This window comes from Glarea lozoyensis (genome assembly GCF_000409485.1).
Source record: "Glarea lozoyensis ATCC 20868 chromosome Unknown GLAREA6, whole genome shotgun sequence".
NCBI lineage: Eukaryota > Fungi > Ascomycota > Leotiomycetes > Helotiales > Helotiaceae > Glarea > Glarea lozoyensis.
The window spans coordinates 258,403-276,941 of record NW_007361001.1 but is presented as its reverse complement, the minus strand read 5'-3'; the positions used below and the strand labels follow the sequence as shown (position 1 = coordinate 276,941).

Here is an 18,539-nt window from a genome sequence, read left to right as displayed (position 1 = left end):
CCGAGCACAACGAAGTGACATCTGAATTACAACAATTTGCTACCGCCAGTTTTGTAAAGATTAGAACCAACTAGAAGGCAACACCTGTTAGGTCGCCCATCGCGCAGTATGCCCAGGCTACTAAGAGGTAGATAACACATCTATTCAAGCCATCATCATATGGCCAAATTGGGCTTCCGCGATGTAGCCGAAGTCCTATATTGGACGGACACAAGTAGAATAGCGAACATGACTGCTATTCAGCTCACAGGGTCTGATTTAGTCATTGTTCATAAAGAATCGATGTCGAAGAGATTTTTCAAATGACGGCATGATGGTGTAAGAGCATCGCCATATTCGGCAACTCATTCTTACGATCGAGCATTTTGGTCGTTTTGGGAATAAACGAGTAAACTCCAGGTTTAGTCGAAAAGCAAAGCGTACAAAATTTGTCCTTCAAAAGACAAGAGTAAAGGAGTGAATATCGTCAATTACGTTAGGGGCGCGGCCACATTCCTAAACAAGTAAGCAGGAAAACAAATTTGATAAACCGAGATTACCGATCGGTACGGAGCTGCCTTTTTTCTCTCCGATGCTCGGTCATGCTCGGCCCATTGCTCCGTCACTTATGCTATGATATACCTCAGTCCTTTTGATCAGTCTCAATACACCGCCTCAAACTCATTACCAATGATAGTGGCCTGCGAAAACATTGAAATTTATTGGCCGAGATTTTCATAGCATCTAAATACAATTTGATGAAACAGCTCCAACAAGCCGAATATTATCGAAGGATGATTCCAGATCGGTCCAAAATTTGCAATTATTTTATGTTAAAGTCGTGCATTCATTATAAGACACGCACATAGACGTTTCGACAGAGAATTACCGTAAGAAGTTGCTTGACTTTCCGTTCAGCCTTGGTGAAGGTATCCAATTGTGTAATACCATACCCCTTTGCAGGCCAACAGATTGCATTCGCTAAAGTTGGTATTCAACTTTTGCTACTTATTAAATTCCAAGTTTCAAGCTTCGAGATGGTTCTTAAGTCTTGCCTGTAAGAATTGTTCCCTTATTACGAGGCGGGTGATTAAATGTCAACGATTTGTGGTTTTTTGAAGTTTTACTTCTTCAAGCTGTTACAATAAACTGACTTTTGTAATTATTTCTCCTTCTATGCAGATGGAATTGTTACCCAAGCGTTAAACGAACGTTATATTACTATTTCTGGTAAATAAGGATACTCGCTAGTGCTTGACTATTCTCTAGTGGTATTTCACTATACATACTTGATACCTACCTACGTTTGACAGGTTGGGCTAGCGATACAAAGTAGCAATGTCTCTACCTGAACCACTGCTTTCATACTAGGAATTAGGCAGGGACGCGGATATGGGGTTAAATAAGAGATATAATCGTACCGACCAAGCGAGTTACAACAGTTACACGTGTCAAGAAGGAAAATAAGGCAGAGAAATAGGTATATTTTTGTTCGTACTAGAACTAACAATTATGTCGATGAGATTTTTCGTTGGTTATCAAAGACGATTGTAGGTACTGGGGGTGTTCAGTGATTCCACCGAGTGTGGACCTTATAATAGCGAGGTGCTGTTGGATCATCTTCCATGACGAAAACGATCTCTGGGATCTTGCAATTAGGCTGAGTTTTATCCAGTAGACGATACCTGCGAGTTATTCTCTCTCTAACATCCTCCTGGTTTTGAATTCTACTGAGATCCAAGAACTCGCTGGGAAGCTTTTTCCAAATCCACGGCGAAACCACAAGAATTAACCGTTTGAGATTTTCGAACGCAGAGTCTACACTGAACCAACTAATGTAACCGGCCTTGTAAGTCCTAACGCTGTAATCTCCGCCGTAGTCGTGGATTGCACAACTAAAATTGCCGATTGCGAGAAATTGGACTTTTGCAAGATTGTTCTCTGGCACTTTTAACAGCTTCCTGAAGTGCTCGAAACACTCAGCTGGTCCCATGTGTTTTATGACCGTGTCTTTCCGTCTAGCTTCTATCCCCGCCTCATCTTCTCCCGGGAGAGGGTCATGCGTTTCAGTACTTATGACTTCAGGACAGAATGTTAGGGTATCAACCTCAAAGTTGAATCTTATTGGTGGATTGTCTGCTCTGCGATTTATAGTTCGAGTTGAGGGCTCAAAGTACCTAATTCCCTGCATTTCAAGATCTGGGAGTATTTGTTCGTAACAGTGACTTGTTACTTGACGGCTCTCCGGACTTATGTTTAGCGATGTTGGATGGACGTAGGAGTTTATACTTTCGAATGTTTTGGCACCGCTATATACTTGTTTCTGGTGGGAGTATGATACCCAACGTATGCAAACAATGCGCGGGACAACCTCAACCAAGTTCTTCCAGATTATGATCCGTAACTCCGGTGGTAATTTGGCTTTCGAATCTTCTCTTCGGATGTTTCCTACTTCCGTCATGCTGCTATCTTTTTCCATTGTTGATTAAATTGCGGTGAAGTAGGAATGGAAGTGGAACTTTTTGAGACGGCTAACAAGTCCTTATATTCTCAGTTGTGACACTGTTTTTATCTTTCAGCTGTCAGAACAAAGACGAAGAGCCGGCGAGGCGTGTTGAGCGTAGATGCGATATCCTTTGTGGGGGTGTTTGCGAACATTAATTCCTTTTTCGACACTAGAGTCTCCATTGACTGTTGGTGCAACCAACACATGCAGATGTGCGAATAATATCTGCGTCGGACGAATTTTACTTTTTCTTGCATGCTATCTTCCGGGTGCCTGGCTTCCTTGCTGAAAGATGAGACAAACAGCAATCGCTGTCGCTCATTCACTGCCCCTGTTGAAGGAATGTACAAACGGCCATCATGGTCGCTAATTCATCGACCTCTTTCAAAAGCCCATCAAAGGCAACTTTCTTTTGATATTTCATGGTGAAATGTAATCCCATGTGTTGATTAGGTAGAGAGTAACTACTAGAAAGTTTTTCTATTCAGCTTGAGTTGACGAATACAATTGAGTAATAAATCACCCTCTAATAATGTCGCAGTATTTGAAATTCTACATGGTGCCATTTGATAGCAGAGCCACAACAGATTTTGGAATGGCAAACTGTTGAATAAGGCTATACTTTCTTAGAAAATGGAAACCTTGCGAGTGAGGTTGACCTTCCTCTAGAATCCGTTTCAACGCACGATTCATCTTTAAATCAGTTTGTCCGCCAGATCTGGGCTTACTGATGGCCATCATGACTTATGCGAACATTTACTCAAGTTCGGGTTTATCTTATTGAGTGGCCAGTTCAAGGTCCATAGTCCTCGCGTTTGCGCATTCAAGGATAAAAACGCCCGAGTCGTGGTTCTGGGAGAAAAACTCTATTTTGGAGAATCTAATGATATTTCGATTCAATTTCTACCACTCTCTGGTCACATGCTTCCTAAAGACAGAGGTGCTGTTATCCTTAGCCTTTTCAAACCAAAAACGTGATTTTACAAATACCCCACCATCACATTGCCATCTGCGTAGCGGTATATGCCCGGTCCGGAGAGTAAAGGTGTCCTCTTTCGTCTCACTGCCAACCCTCGTACTTTCATAGATGAGATTCGACGACCTCCAAATCCGGTGAAGGAGTGTAAGTATCAAGATTCTGGGATTTATTGGCAACACCTCTGTCATAATGGCTCTCATCGCGATGTGATTCCTATCAAATCGTCAGATTCCCGGTACAAAATTATAAATAGTGGTCCGTACCATGTTCGTTTGATAGCAATCATTGGAGCAAAAGAAGCTAATGATCCCATGATCCTCGCAATCAAAGCAAATTCCACAAAGCTCTCCGCCATCTTGTCTGCTCTCGCCCCCAGGCCCAATGTCAGGGTAATAGATGCAGCGGGGTCCCATACAACACTGATGTTCGCGTCTGTCGTGGTTCTCGAAATCTTCTTCCGCATGCTCGACTGAACAGTAATAGACGCGTTCACGTCTACTTCCCTTGCGCTCAAGCCACTCGCAAATCGTACATTCGATCGTCTCATCTGTCTGGATGTTGATATCTAGTGGACAGTCTTCCATACCGCAATTGGCGTATCGAGGGGAAATCTCACGATCGTTCATGCGCTTATCTTTCTCTGCTTTCCTAGCTTTGTTTTTTTGATGAGCTGAGAACGCCATCTGCATTTCGCCCAGACTTTGTGATAATTTGGAAACTTTGCTTGCTTGCGCCTCTTCTGCCTCACTCCTCATAGCACTGACCACAGTATCATGAGGATTGAGTTGTTCGAAAATGCGTGTGTACTTCGTTTTGAAGTTCCGCTGTTGAGCAGTATCTGTGGAATCAGACTTGCAGTAGAAATTTATGTATGCTTGAGCGCGCTGCTCTGGTGTCGTAGCATATTGTAATCCCTTGATGAATTCGGCAACTTTTGTCTCTTTTGATGCTTTGAGCTGGCTTTCGATGTAGAATTGGACGATTTCTTGTGTGCTATGATTACCAGAATCAAACATACTTGCTGTGGCATCTTTGTACGCCTGAGTATCTTCATTGTCCCCAGGTTGAGAGGCACACAGATCATTCTTGAGATGCTGCTGAAGCGCTGCTCCAAACACTCTATGCATTTCTGCCAGCTGTGGGCCACTGGGGTCTCTCAACGCTCTGTCCAACGCATCGCGGTAACGGGATTCATCGACCCCGTATGGGGGATTCGATGAATAGAAATCATGATACGCTCCTGCTATTCTATGATTCTTGGAATTGCATCGATCGCAGGCTGGAGGAGCTGTATGAGCCGGGGCATGAGGCGAGTTGAAGTAGGAGCGAATGGATTTCAATTTTGCTTCTAGCTGCAACTTTGCCTTCTGGAATTCTTTGCCTGATTCGACACGATCATCAATTGAAAAGGGGTATATTGATGCCTGATCCAATCTACTACCATGATTGCTGACTCTATACAACATCAGTATAAGATAAATAAGGATCCAGTAAAGGAGATCTCCGAGTAGCTATGGAGGTCCGTCACGTGCACAAGTCCACCATGAAATGGAAATGAATTGAATTGTGGAGTTACTTACTCAACTGCCATTACAGCTTCGCAAGCTCCGAAGCGTATCAAACAAGAACTTCTATTACGCCCTCATCTACTTGCACAACATGAAGTCGTGTGCGATTGTTAGCGAAGTACTTCTCTTACCGAAGGAGGCCTGCGACGGCTGGGGGGGTGGGCAAACGTGGAAGATAGTTCGGCCGGCCCGATATTGTCCCTGGCTCCAAGATCTCGATTCCTGGGCCCGCAAGTTGTCCGCAGACAACTTCATATCACTTCAACGATCAAGATGGTCAGTTTTTTTTATTGAATCTACAGAAAATCCACATGTGTGCGAGCTCTTACTGACACGTTTAGGCGGACAAACTTCGCGCTCAGCAGCAACTCGAACAGCTGCAGACTCGTTTTGTCGGTACCGGGCACGCAGATACTACGCGGTTCGAGTGGTCCTCCAATATTCAACGCGACAGTTTTGCTAGTTATGTCGGCCATCCTCCGTTGTTGAGTTATATGGCTATTGGGATGGGCGAGTGCCGGGAGAAGGTCCGAGGAGCGATGATCGAGGTAGGTTGAGTATGCGATTTGGAGTTTAAACTGGGCCTGACATGGCGACAGAAAATGATACAGCCCGTTGGCAAACCGCCAGAGGTGCAGGATTGATGGAGATTATGCGCCGGAGTTTTATTAGGTTTCGGCGGTGGTATTGAATGGACCTACGACAAGATTCTGCGAGGCAAAAACCAATACACCTGAAGATCGACAGCGCGGAACTGATCAGAGACTACGTCCTAGGTCCAAGGCATCAAACCAATAAGTCTGACGATAAACGAATCACTGGATCATCATATAAGACGTCTCACCTCGTCATCTGCCATGGAAGCCGACAGATCGTGCCCTCCAATGTGCGCAAAGATAATATGAACACATAACATGGTGGTTCCAGTATCAGTAGTAGATAGCACGAGATCAAATGAAAACATCGAATCAATCCTCTTCGTCATCAGCCAGTCTTCTCCTCTCTCTTGCTGCCTGCGTTCTGGGACGGCCATCATTATGTTCTGCTGCAAGTTCTTCCTCCGGACCAACAACCCTTGCCTCAACCCCAAGACTGCGATTCAACCTTTTGTCGAGATCTTCTGTTGCATCTTCACCATACACTTCCCTCACGAAGCCTTGTATGCCTCTGTTTCCGATCTCAATCTTGCCCCTGGGCCCCACCCTCCAATCTGTGGTCTCGTCTTCACCCGTGTTCTCTTTAACTTTCCAGATATAGCCTTGTCTCTCCATTCGCGCCAAAGCGACCTCTGTCTTTGTGCCGCCAGGTACATTCGTTTCCGCGTTCATTCGTTTCAACATCCTCGCTAGTTTGTAATCCGGCACTTGTCCACCCGGGTTCATCGCAATATATGCCACAATCACTGTGCATAGGGCGATGTATGCTGCTTCATCTTCAGAGTTGCCAATCAATGATGGTGCGATGATGGCTGGATCACGGTAAGCGGGGGGTAATGTTGTCGTTAGGATATATGAAGTTGCAACAGATGATTTGGCTCCCTTTTTCGATTTTAAGGCGTCTAACAATATTAGTGCGTACATAAGACATAATCAGAATAACATACTTCTTTTATCTCTCAGCTGTACCTTTTCTCTTTCTGGCAAAGCGACCATTTCCATTCCAAATTTGCTTCGTAATTGCTTCTGCGCCTCTTCAAAAATGCGTTTGAATGATCCTCGAGATGCGTTTCCCAACACTGAAATCCTTAATATATAGGGACCTACGTCGCACAGGGCTCCAACCTTTTTCCGCTATGCCAGTCCTCCTAATAACCAGACGTTGAAATTCGCATGCCAGAGCGTATCTGATCAATTTCTTCACAGCTTGGTCCTGGGTATCGACCCCCGCATCCACCTCCATCTCCTCGCCATCGTCGGGTTCCTCTTCGCTATCGTCATCAGAAACAGCAGCTCGCCCTCTGCCACGCTGGGTTCGTTGCGTGGGCTCTTCTTCTTCTTCGTCGTCCTCCTCTTCTTGCGCCTAGACTTGGTCAGTAACGAGGAAGAGCTAATCAGAGCGAACTACCCACCGGATGGCGTCTCCTCGATTGAGCAGGCATTAAGAGGTTGTTTGTGATCCAGATAGTAAAAAGTCGGAATATTTGAATGGATCGATCCTTTCGAGGACAATCAGACGAATCTTCAACCGAGGTAGATGGACACAAAAAGTAGGTCTTGAGTTGTGGGGAGACGCGACAGAACGCGTCCCTGCGTTTCGTTCTTAACGCCGATGCCATCATGGCCCGGCCCCAGGCGAAAAAAAGTGCTCTCGAAGCTGCATCCGCCTTGAAGCATCACCAGTCGCATACATGATCACTCGGAAGACCTTCCCCTCGCATATATGCCTGAGATGTCAAAGTCGTCTGGCACGGCTGTCTAAATCCTACAACTCCCAATTCGCTATTCGATCAGCGAGTACTGACGCGGATTCATCACCGACTCCTAAACCTCTTCCTGCCAAACGTTTGCCGCCTCGTTCAGACATCAGACAGCACAGGTTGTTCCTGGTTCCGCACGGCAGACTGGGTCAACCGACTCACAGGCATTATAAGTTCATACGAAAGGACGATGCGGATTTCTACGGCCATACTGGACAGAAGTTGCTGGGCGAGCGAGAAAAACTGCAGATAAAAACCCTTGGAAAGCCTACAGACGTTATTATTCTTCGGGGATCCAAAATATCGCACTATAGCCCTCGTCAGCGCTACATTCCGGACAATGGGCAGCAGAACATTGATATCATTGCCAGATTGGACAGGGAGCGAGGTCTGGTCGATCAAACCGAAGTCGAGAAGAATATAGACGAATTTCGACCCAAGGAAAATGAAGAGCCCAAAACCAGAAAAGAGTTCAACGCCTTTGTGGATAAACTTCAGAATGCATTCAACAGCCCTCAACTCGAAGAATACATCGGATCTTTCGAAGGAAAACTCACATTGCAGACACCCCCGGAGTTTAGTCCCAGATCTTCCCTCTTAGACCCTATCGATCCTTCTTGTTACGCTGATGACGCCTTGGTTCTGGTGGAAACGCCGTGGCTCCCAGAGACATCCGCACCGAATGGATACTTAGAGGAGAAGCTTTCTCTTAGAGGCTATGCACTGGCATCTCATACAAAGAAGCAGCGGCTAGTTGTTAAGTTACTCCGCGAATGCTGGAAGTTGGAGCTCCCCGATGTTGTTTCGTGGGTAGGCCATATTGATTTACTCCTGCGGCCGGGCGACGTTGAACATTTAGCCCGTGAGTTTATCAAGCCTTGTTGAAAGGAAGTGCTAATATTTGTTCCAGAATCTCCCCTTTTAGAGGCGATGTTAGAAAAGATTCTGCCTAAAGACGACGAAGGTGTTGAACTATACCATGAGACTAACATAGTTCGAGTCACAGGAACGTATCGCCACTGTGGAAAAGCCGTCAAGTTGATTAAAGACACATTAAAAATGATCACTCGAAAGACAATCTCCCTATCTAAGCTCTTCTCAGCTTCCCAGGGCGGGATCTCTGGTGTTTGGCAGCACACTCCTGACGATATCGCAACATGGGCCGACCGCCATTTTGATGAAGCGACCCTTGAGGAACTTGGCAAACTCACAAATTGCTACATCTCAATATCGAAGGGGAAATCTATGTCTGGAAAGAAATCCAGGAAAAGTATCCAAACCCAAACAAAAGATGTAAGCGAGGAACCTTAATCCATTACGTGGTCTGACTTTTTAGGTTGATATCTTGTTGTCCTGCATCTACAGGGAATCATGGAGATCTAGCCGTAACGACATGGCACAACGTCTTCTTCTCAGCTCTGACCCGTTCACAAGCTTCCCAAGCAGAACCCATCACGTCTTAGGTTGCAGACAAGTACCAAATTGGAACGCCGGGATTTTTGCGGCTTCCACGGCGCAGGATTTACCATGGAAGCAAAAACTTCGTGAATGGACCAGATGGATTGCGCCTGTACGCAGCACTACGGCTCAATCGGGCGACGAGAAAGAGAAGAGGGCAACGAAAGATGTTGCAAAGTCACAAGCTCATGGACCCTATCCGTCTGGCGATGAAATTGAATCCTCTGCCGAACTACAGGAAAAGACTAGCACTATACCCATGGAGGATGAGAATTGGGAGACTGAAAGCCACGTAAATTCTTCCGCCGTTTTTGGTAGGATACTTCACAGCCATTCGAAGACTAGCACATCAAATCAACCTACGTCCCCTTGGGGGACCATTCACACATTACGTGCATTCAGCACGGAACTGCCAAACGTTAACGATGTCTTGAGACGTGCTTCTCTGCATCCTAAAGGGAATAGGGAAACCTTGACGCTACGTTTTATTCCGAATCCCTGCGCTATTAATCCTACTACCAAAGAGCCGATTGGGCTACATGTCCTATCCCAGTATCCCCCGATAAATATGCATTTCGATATACACGAAGATCAACCTCTCCACTTAAGATCCGTTGAAGCCATAACGCAGGAAGTGAAGTCGGATCTTATGCTTCCCGATCAAGCCGTTGATGTTCGTTTCCTTCGGCATTCATTCCGACAATTGAAACCCCAGAAATTCAATATGCCTGCTATCACGGATTTTATGAAGGGTAGCTATATGACACGAAAAGCTCGACGCCTCGACATTCCTCCTACTATTAACCTTCCTACGCTTGCCTTGACCCCGACAGAAGAACAAAGCGGGACTTCAAATGGAGTAGAATATGTTTTTGCTGAACGAGAAGTCCGAAGTACACTGTTTCTGACTTACAACGACTGGGCCTTGGAATGCACACACATCGTTGGTGGCAAGTCAAGCGGCACGAGAAGCGAGCTTTCAATGAAGCATATCAACGATTCTTCGGAAAGCACACAGGTAGAACTGTACGATGCAGCTCTAAGCCTTGCAGAGTCTTTCGGGTCGTCCACAGGTACCCATAGCCGTCAGTCAGCTCTTGAAGATGGTGCGCCTTTGATCTCATGCATCAATGCGAAACGACAAGTCGTAACGCCGCTCATACGCACTTTGTCTAGTCGAAAGTTCGCGGAGCACCTCGCTAGACCACAGAGAGACCGTGTTCTCCGAGTAGGTTGGGAGCCGCAGAAGACAAAGAAAGCTAAAGGTAGCAAGAACCGGAAGAAGAAAACTCATTTGAAACAGGAAAAGGAGGCTTAGAAACAAAAGCATAATATATGAGAGGCTGACCCTACAGCCCATAGCCCATGAAGGGGAAACACGAAGTGAGAATGCCTGGATAAGGCAGCTTACGCCTGAAATGGATGTAAGAATAATTGTACGATACTGATGGAGACAGATCTGCGATAGCGTTGACAGCTCTCTGTTGTATAAAATTTAGAACGGGGAATATCTTAGATTTGATTTCCTCATATCACCAAAATGTAATATACATCGTCTTATATTAGTCTATCACACCACCACAATACCGAGAAGGCTTACTCTACGTTGTTTCCTTCGATGATGACCATGAAAAGAGCGAGGAAACGGTTTGGATTGTCTCCAAGAAGCAAGCTAATGGCCATCTAAAGCTCTTTCGACCTGTGGAGTGACTCCCAGGAATGTCCATTTGAGAAATGATGTCCGTCAATGGAAGCTATAAAACTTCCAACAAGACTCATAATCCGGTCTCAGTGGAAGGTCCTTGATAAGAGCTCGAAACAACTCGATAGGCATCTCATTCTCTTTCAAAACCCTGTCGTGAAATTGTTTTTCGGTCATGCCTCCTGAATCCACTACTTCCTTTCGCAGCTCATACAACTGTAAAGCTCCAAGCATGTATCCTGCCTGATACAACGGGCTATAATCACCATTAAACGACCGCCGCACCTCGCCCTCGGCAGTAAACCGTTCATGTCCTACTTTTTCGACCAGGAAATCAATACATTCCACCGGACTCATCTGCCCCAGATGGAATTTAATCGAGAATATAATCCGCGCGCATCGATGCATTCGCCAGAATAACATCCCGATCTTGTTCTCGGCTGTGACGGGGAAGCCTTTATCCCATAATATCATCTCCCAGTATAAACTCCAGCCTTCGATCCAGAATGGCGTGCTGAAAATGTTTCGGTACGGCTTGTGCCGCGCTTTCATGTGGAATTGGAGGTGGTGGCCCGGAATGAGCTCGTGGAAGACGGTCGAGCGCGAGAAATGGATGTTGTTCCCGCGCATGATCATTAGTTTTGATGCGTGGTCCATGGTAGATGTAGGGTAGGAGATGATTATTGAGGTGCCGCCTAGGAAAAAGGGGTTGATCTTTTGGCGGGCGGGTGTCATCATGAATGTTCGCCAGAGATCCGAACAGATTGGTGGGACGGTTACTAAATCATGTTTCTGGACGTAAGTTGTTGCTTCCTGGGCGAGTTGGTGCACTAGTTGGACTTGTTGGCCTGGCTCGACGTATAGGTTCTTGACGTGTTCGAGCGCTGCTCGCCAGTCGTCGCCATAGCCGAGCTCATTGGAAGCTTTCTTCATTTCTGCTTCGCACCATATGTACTCTGATTCTCCGATTTCAATCAGCTCCTCGGGCGTATAAGGTACCATCTCCGCTTCCAGGTCCGCAAGCAATCCTTTCCGGCCGATTGGATTCCCGACTATGGTGTCTTCATCGCCAGGTTTCATGCCTACTAGATGCTCTCTGATGAATGATGCCAGAGTTGCTAATTGAAATTTAACTTTCTCGTATGGTGCGGTCACCCACCATGAGAACAACGGGTCGTATAGGTTGTAGAAGTTATACCATTCTTCCAACCGTTCTCGTAGCTGATCAACAGTTTTTGCTGCATAAAATGCATCAGGTTTGCTGATGTTTCTATCATCATCTTTCAGTTGGTCTTTGACGTTGTCAATTACTGTTCCTACTCTCGCTAATTCAATGGCTACATTCTTCCCTTCAATCGGTGTTGCTTTTTGTCGATCCTCGCATAATTTGACTATCGAAATCGTGAACTCCAGAAGTTCTCTAGTCGCGTCATTCTTCACTTTTTCAAGCTCAAGCTGGTGGATTTGTCGCTTGAGATAGTTTCGCAGTAACAAATAATCGACTCTGCCTCCCTGGTCGAGATGGTTGAAGTGAACGTTTTCCAAATCTTTGAGTTCGTCGTTACAATACTTTTTGAGTTTGTCGTGGCGGGTTTCAGAGATTTGGATATCGTAAAAATTCTCAATGTCCTGAAGATCTGCTGTCACTCTTTCTATTCGCTCTCGCATGTCTTCTTTTGCGCATTGTTGCGGTATTTCGATCCGGTGCCGCATGGTTCCAATTATCTTCGTTCTCACTTGACCGACTCCCTTGGATTTAGGAATAATTGCAGTCCTTGATAAGTACTTTGTTTTCCCCCAAGTCGACTGAATTCTTCACCGAAGACCGAACGTGCTATCTCGGGCAACAAATTTATGGGTACATTTCTTGTGTTCAGAGTCGATATCGTGTACCCATGCAATGCTATCTCAAGAGTGGACGTCGAAGTAAGGGTTTAATCGCATGTTCCCCGCATTTGATGGCCGTTGCGCCACCCAAGCCTTTGCCGTTCGCTAGGGCGCCCCTTTGTATTTTAAGATCACTAGGCTTTTATTGGCGGGAGCACTTATGTTTTGTCCTATTCGGCTACGAAACTCCGACGTCGTGCCAACTTCTTACATGTTGATATCTCGAGCCCGAGGCTAAATTCATGTGATGGCGGTTATCATTGTGTACCCAATTGCGACGTTACGCTCTCCGAGTGGAGACCGTAATCATCACGACTTGATAAAAATGACCAAGATCCGATGCCTCAAATAGTCTGAGGAAGCGACATACGTCGCTCTGTTTCAATCGAGTTCAAGTCGATAGCTGAGGAAACACGATCAACATGGTTTGGGGTAGTCGAACACCGAAGGCCACTGGGCCGCTCGAAGGCATTGAAGCCGTATCCAGTACGAATTCCGATAACCGCGAGTCTCCAGTGACCGAGAAGAAAATACCATACAGTGAGGACATTGACATCACGGTCGCGACGGCAGATGTGCCAAAAATCGCAAAATCACATCAATGGGACCCAAACTTACCGCAGGAGGAGTTGAAGGTTCTTCAAGATGCTGTCGATACGGGTGATGTCGAGGCAATCAAGAAAACGGAAGCGATGTTCGCGGAAGACTCACCGTATGCAGAAGTTCGTGCTGCAGTAAGGCCTGAAGATACTGGTGGTCCTGCAAACACTGTGAGAGCCTGGATCCTTGGCATGATCGCAGTGACAATATGTAGCGGATTGAATATGTTTCTGAGCATGAGGTTTGTCCCATAGACTTTTTCAAGTGATTATTTAACTGACTCTAATACAGGAGTCCAGCTGTTGCCATTCCGGCTGTTGTGGTTCAACTGTATGTCTTCAATCATCATATAGTCTGAAGTGGTTTCTGATTAATTAACACATCATCGCAGTCTAGTATATCCAATTGGTTGCTTTTGGGCGAAAGTCGTCCCTACCCGTATTTTCAACACATTTGGCGTGAAATGGACTTTCAATACGGGACCTTTCAATATCAAGGAACACACTGTCATTACGGTCAGTCTCGCTCTTCACATAAAAGGTCGCATGCTAACATCTGCAGCTCATGGCAAAGTAACTATACTTTCGGTATCATCCCTCCGCAAAAGCTAACTTTCGTAGTGTATCTATCAGTTTCGCGTATGCTACCGATGCATTACTTGCGCTCGCAGGAAAACGTAAGTTGTCTTATGATAACATTTTTCTGTGCATTTTACTGACTATCAACAGCGTTCTACAATATTCAAATGGGATGGGGCTTTCAACTACTCTTTACCATTAGCAGTCAGGTCATTGGAATTTCTCTGTCGGGAATTTTCCGTCGGTTTCTTGTTTGGCCATCGGCTATGCTCTGGCCAGGAATATTTTCTAATGTAGCGCTCTTCTTTGCATTGCACGATAAGTCAAAATCGGATGCCTCAAAAACGAATGGGTGGACTATTTCTCGTTATAGATGGTTCATCTACATCACCGTGGGCTCCTTTTGTTGGTACTGGTAAGTTGAGGTAGTCTACCAAATTAGTCTACGCAAATTGACCGTGGCATTTAGGGTTCCGGGAGTTCTCTGGCAAGGCTTGTCAGTTTTTGCATTCATCACTTGTATGGCATTTTCACTTCATAGGTGTTTCATCGCTAAGCTGACTCAATTCAGGGATCAAGCCGAATAATGTCGTACTCAATCAGTTATTTGGAGGATATACTGGATTGTCGCTCATACCTATAACTTTTGATTGGACGTACGTAGTTGTTTAAGGCTTTTTCCTCACACCGTGAGACGCTGATAATTTCCAGATATGTTTCGGGATATCTCCTTGATCCTCTGCTGGCACCAGCTCATGCTCATCTCAACACCATGATCGGGCTTATCGTTTTCGTGATTCTGTCTGCCATTGGCATATCCTATACCGGATCGCTGTAAGAAATCAACTTTCCCAGATATATCTCAATGACTGACTTCTTGGAAGATACGCAGATTACCTTCCAATCAACACTTCCTCCATATTCGACAACACCCAAAGTTTTTACAATGTGAGCAAGATTCTTACGCCAGAATATACTTTCGATCTCTCCAAGTACGAAGCATACTCACCTATGTTTCTCGCGCCAACCTTTGCTCTGAATTATGGACTGTCTTTTGCAGCGCTTACCGCTGCCATAGTTCATACTGCCATATTCCATGGGAAGGAGGTATGGTACCGATTTAGAGCAGCCAGAAACCAAGAACCAGATATCCATATGAAAATGATGGCCAAATACAAAGAATGTCCAGATTGGTGGTATGGAGTTTTGCTTGTTATTTCAGTTGCTTTGGGATTAGCTTCGGTTCTAGGATATGAGTCGCAGATGCCATGTAAGTTCATCCAACTATCGTAATGCACTTTTCTAACAACTTCTTTAGGGTGGGCTTTCTTCGTGTCGATTATCGTTGCGGCGGTCTTTGTGGTGAGTTTGTAAAATTGCAGGAAAAGGAACCCTTGCTCACTAGTTTAGATTCCACTATGTATGATCATGGCGACAACAAACATCATGCTATGTAAGCCGACAAGTAGTTCCTCAATCATCTTACGATGCTAATGGTTTATTTAGCTCTTAACGTCATTTCTCCCTTCTTGGCAGGTTTCATGATTCCAGGCAAACCCATTGGAGTCATGATTTTCAAAGTCTTCAGCACCATTACTCTAGGACAAGCACAAACTTATACTGGAGACTTGAAGGTAACTCCACCAACATCGCTAATTCGCATTCAATTAATGACTTCGTGTAGATGGCACATTACATGAAAATCCCACCGAGAACCGTGTTTACTTGCCAGGTAGTGGCGAGCATATGGGCTTGTTGCGTTCAAATTGCGGTCATGAACTGGGCACTTGGTGCTATCGATGGGATTTGCACCACGTGAGCGACTTTTGCAACCTTGCAGTCCTAATCTAACTTTCTACAGCTCTCAATCGGCTCACTACACTTGTCCTAACGGAAAGACATTCTTCTCCTCCAGTATTACATGGGGTGTCATTGGTCCCAGTCGAATGTTCGGTCCCGGTTCCATCTACGAAGCGATTCAGTACTATTGGCTCCTTGGTGCTCTACTCCCGATCTTCTTCTTTGGCCTAATTAAAGTATTTCCACGCTCGCCCATGAGGCTTCTGAACGCACCGGTTATGCTTGGTGCAATGGCATGGCTTCCGCCGTAGGTTGATTCTTGCTCAAACAAACAATCATCTGCTTACAACTTTACAGTGCAACACCGCTAAGCTTTTCGACCTGGGCAGCAGTAGGGTTGATTTTCAATTACTGGATTCGAAAACGCTGGTCAGGCTGGTGGCATACTTACAACTATATCACCGCAGCTGGTCTCGATACTGGGCTCGTTTTGTCGACCATTATCATCTTCTTCGCCATCACTTTACCAAATGTTACAATTCCACAGTGGTGGGGTAATGTCGCGGTTTATGAAACTACGGTAAGAGTTTATTTTTCATGTTATCATCACACAGCTGACACGAAAGTAGGATGCGCTGTATACTGCGGTACGGAAAACGGTGGCTGAGGGTGAGACATTTGGTCCTGCTAAGTGGTGAGAAATCAAACTGTGAATAGCCTCAGCAGTTCTGCGATGAAAGAAGCTCAGATTTAGTCATTTATGTGCTTCTCTAGAAGCAAGACGTTTCTTAAATCATGATCATACTAATTGAGCGTCTGAAGTACGATATTCTATTTTTAGTGGCGTGGCCGCAGTAGTGCTTCACAGTTTGAGTCAAAAGCCTCAGTAAATGCCGTAGTCGTCATTATCATAATCATAAACCGTGGGATACCGGAAAGAAAGATTTCGTTTCAGCGTTAAATTCACCGTATGCTTGAGTTCAACCATCCGTCGATGGTTTAAGTCCTTAACTATAATCTGGGACACTCAGCCATTCAATAGCTATTGGCAATATCCAAGAAACCAGGATTAAAGACAGGATGCGAATTTAAGTATTAGGTAGCGACAAAATGAGGAAAGTCGCTTCGAGAGAGATGATCTTTTCCTCGGATAGAACTAGTTTTGTCTCTTCTCGCAAATATGGTACCTTCTTGTGGTAACAATATTATGACAGGTTACTTATTGAGGGCTGACTTAATTTGCCTAACCTGCTACGGATACCACTAACAACAGACTCTTGACTTAACTCTCGTAGCCACACTCGTTTGTTATCCCTTCTGATTTCTCGGCTAATTACACGCTTTTCGAACTCGTTTATCAATTTCCAGTCTCAAGGAAGTCATACCTCAGATCTCGGCGAGTTGTAGCCGTTGCGAGTGTCTATCCAAATTGGTATAAACGAATGCTGGCAAAACATGCTTTCTTTTCATCCATAACGCAGATTCCCTGAAACCTTGAGGGAAATATTGTTGGCAATAAGAACCTTTTCTATCAGACAATATGCATTTCTCATTTTTATTCGTAGCGATTTGCCTTGTTTTTGCTACGGTAGATTCTTCGGTATCCACGTCTGAGATTGAAAAGCGACAAATGCCTGGAAAAGGAATCCCTGGAATGGAACGACTTTTGATGCCCAACGTTTTCCCGAGAACATACTTAGATACAAGATGCACAGATGGAGAAAGAACAAGAATTAAGACTGCTTGGGATGAGGCAAAGTTACTTGCGGAAGCACAAACTGGAAACGATGGCCGGTTCGATCATAGTGCTGTACACGAAACGTGGTTTGGCAAAGAATGGAATCTGAGGGATACTCCTCTTCGGGAGATGCGGTCAAAGGCTATCCAAGATAACTTTGAAGGCCTCGCAAGGCTGTTTGGAGGAATACAAGAGGACAGCGAAAATTTCGTTTGGTGGTGCAATGATCATCCTACCGAAGATCGTTGTTCCGACGAGGAAGGAGAAGATACAGATGCATTACTGGGGGCCAGGACCTGGTACTTGGAGGACCAAGACTTTGGACAAGACGAGGATCACGTCATAAATATCCAACATGTTGTTTTTTGTCCCCAGTGGTTCGACACTGAGACACTAGGAGAGCAGATTTCCAGATACAAAGACGACAAGGAAGAGCAGCAATTCATAACCAATTTTGAGTCGAATGCTGGTGTATTTATGCTACACGAAATCTACCACTGGAAAGCAGTGGCATCGAAACCAATAATAGACTATGCGTATGGTGTGGAGGATTCAATCAAGCTAGCTCGAGAGAAAGGAACAGAATTGGCGTTTGCAAACTCGGATTCTTATACTCTCGATGCACTAAATATTTACATCCAGCAAGCATTTGGTTTGGTTACGGATCCTTCTTAGTTGGTACAACTTGGACCTACTTCAGAGCCAAGACCTACTCAGAAATTGGAGTCTGCTCTCAAATCTTGAGACAAAAGCAGGACTCCTAGGAGGGAACTTGCTGTCATAAGCTTATATTAATTGAATGTTTCCGGATCGGAGGCAATTGGGCTCCACTTTTCAAAATCACACTAAACTATCCCATAAAAAGCATTGTTTTTTTATACTATTACTACCTCCTACTGTTTACAATATTCAATCGTGTTCGTTACTTTTACATCTATATTTAAGCACCTTATTACCCTAAGTAACCACTCCAAATAACATCCTACAGATTCTAAATTTAGAACTAAACTCGATCATGAATTTTCAACTATCAAAACGGCAGCGTTAGAAGACTGGCTCTGATGGCGGAGACCGTGATGATTCCGTGATGTTGCAAGCAACTCCAAATCAACCACGATCAAGCATGATTTCAAGCTGTTTGTAGTCAACAATCCTCGAATAAATTACTTTTTGTGTCAGGGTACTTTTTACATCTTAATATTGCTTGCACCCCAGTACTGCTCCCCGATAATCTCGGCCACTATCTAGCCAATCAGGTGACGCGAGTTGGCGCTGATAAAAATGCCACTCTTCCCCGCCAACACACAGTTGAAAGCTTGAATATTAGT

The 18,539-nt window shown here is 45.0% G+C and overlaps 8 protein-coding genes across 8 annotated transcripts; 4 read left to right on the top strand and 4 right to left on the bottom strand.

The window, feature by feature from the left end:
- Positions 1–1,546: 1,546 nt before the first annotated feature.
- On the bottom strand, positions 1,547–2,458 carry GLAREA_02392 (uncharacterized protein; the record flags this gene model as incomplete). Its single annotated transcript, XM_008087478.1, has 1 exon — positions 1,547–2,458. One exon carries the CDS (start codon positions 2,456–2,458, stop codon positions 1,547–1,549), a length of 912 nt encoding a protein of 303 aa, XP_008085669.1.
- Positions 2,459–3,566: 1,108 nt separating this feature from the next.
- GLAREA_02391 (uncharacterized protein) lies at positions 3,567–5,055 on the bottom strand (the record flags this gene model as incomplete). The annotated part of the gene is made up of 3 exons (XM_008087477.1): positions 3,567–3,677; positions 3,728–4,919; positions 5,045–5,055. 3 exons carry the CDS (start codon positions 5,053–5,055, stop codon positions 3,567–3,569), a joined length of 1,314 nt encoding a protein of 437 aa, XP_008085668.1.
- Positions 5,056–5,305: 250 nt separating this feature from the next.
- GLAREA_02390 (uncharacterized protein) lies at positions 5,306–5,589 on the top strand (the record flags this gene model as incomplete). The annotated part of the gene is made up of 2 exons (XM_008087476.1): positions 5,306–5,308; positions 5,374–5,589. The coding sequence occupies 2 exons, from the start codon at positions 5,306–5,308 to the stop codon at positions 5,587–5,589; spliced, it is 219 nt and encodes a 72-aa protein (XP_008085667.1).
- A 411-nt stretch (positions 5,590–6,000) lies between these two features.
- GLAREA_02389 (uncharacterized protein) lies at positions 6,001–7,130 on the bottom strand (the record flags this gene model as incomplete). Its single annotated transcript, XM_008087475.1, has 4 exons — positions 6,001–6,590; positions 6,636–6,722; positions 6,796–7,051; positions 7,101–7,130. 4 exons carry the CDS (start codon positions 7,128–7,130, stop codon positions 6,001–6,003), a joined length of 963 nt encoding a protein of 320 aa, XP_008085666.1.
- A 249-nt stretch (positions 7,131–7,379) lies between these two features.
- On the top strand, positions 7,380–10,224 carry GLAREA_02388 (uncharacterized protein; the record flags this gene model as incomplete). Its single annotated transcript, XM_008087474.1, has 3 exons — positions 7,380–8,310; positions 8,359–8,741; positions 8,785–10,224. The coding sequence occupies 3 exons, from the start codon at positions 7,380–7,382 to the stop codon at positions 10,222–10,224; spliced, it is 2,754 nt and encodes a 917-aa protein (XP_008085665.1).
- A 426-nt stretch (positions 10,225–10,650) lies between these two features.
- On the bottom strand, positions 10,651–12,321 carry GLAREA_02387 (uncharacterized protein; the record flags this gene model as incomplete). Its single annotated transcript, XM_008087473.1, has 1 exon — positions 10,651–12,321. One exon carries the CDS (start codon positions 12,319–12,321, stop codon positions 10,651–10,653), a length of 1,671 nt encoding a protein of 556 aa, XP_008085664.1.
- Positions 12,322–12,917: 596 nt separating this feature from the next.
- On the top strand, positions 12,918–16,171 carry GLAREA_02386 (small oligopeptide transporter; the record flags this gene model as incomplete). The annotated part of the gene is made up of 17 exons (XM_008087472.1): positions 12,918–13,336; positions 13,387–13,425; positions 13,487–13,610; positions 13,657–13,667; positions 13,716–13,771; positions 13,824–14,088; positions 14,143–14,192; positions 14,245–14,329; positions 14,385–14,507; positions 14,558–14,943; positions 14,992–15,035; positions 15,084–15,126; positions 15,180–15,307; positions 15,358–15,488; positions 15,535–15,780; positions 15,831–16,053; positions 16,103–16,171. 17 exons carry the CDS (start codon positions 12,918–12,920, stop codon positions 16,169–16,171), a joined length of 2,442 nt encoding a protein of 813 aa, XP_008085663.1.
- Positions 16,172–17,013: 842 nt separating this feature from the next.
- On the top strand, positions 17,014–17,886 carry GLAREA_02385 (Metalloproteases (zincins), catalytic; the record flags this gene model as incomplete). The annotated part of the gene is made up of 1 exon (XM_008087471.1): positions 17,014–17,886. The coding sequence occupies one exon, from the start codon at positions 17,014–17,016 to the stop codon at positions 17,884–17,886; it is 873 nt and encodes a 290-aa protein (XP_008085662.1).
- Between the last annotated feature and the right edge of the window lie 653 nt (positions 17,887–18,539).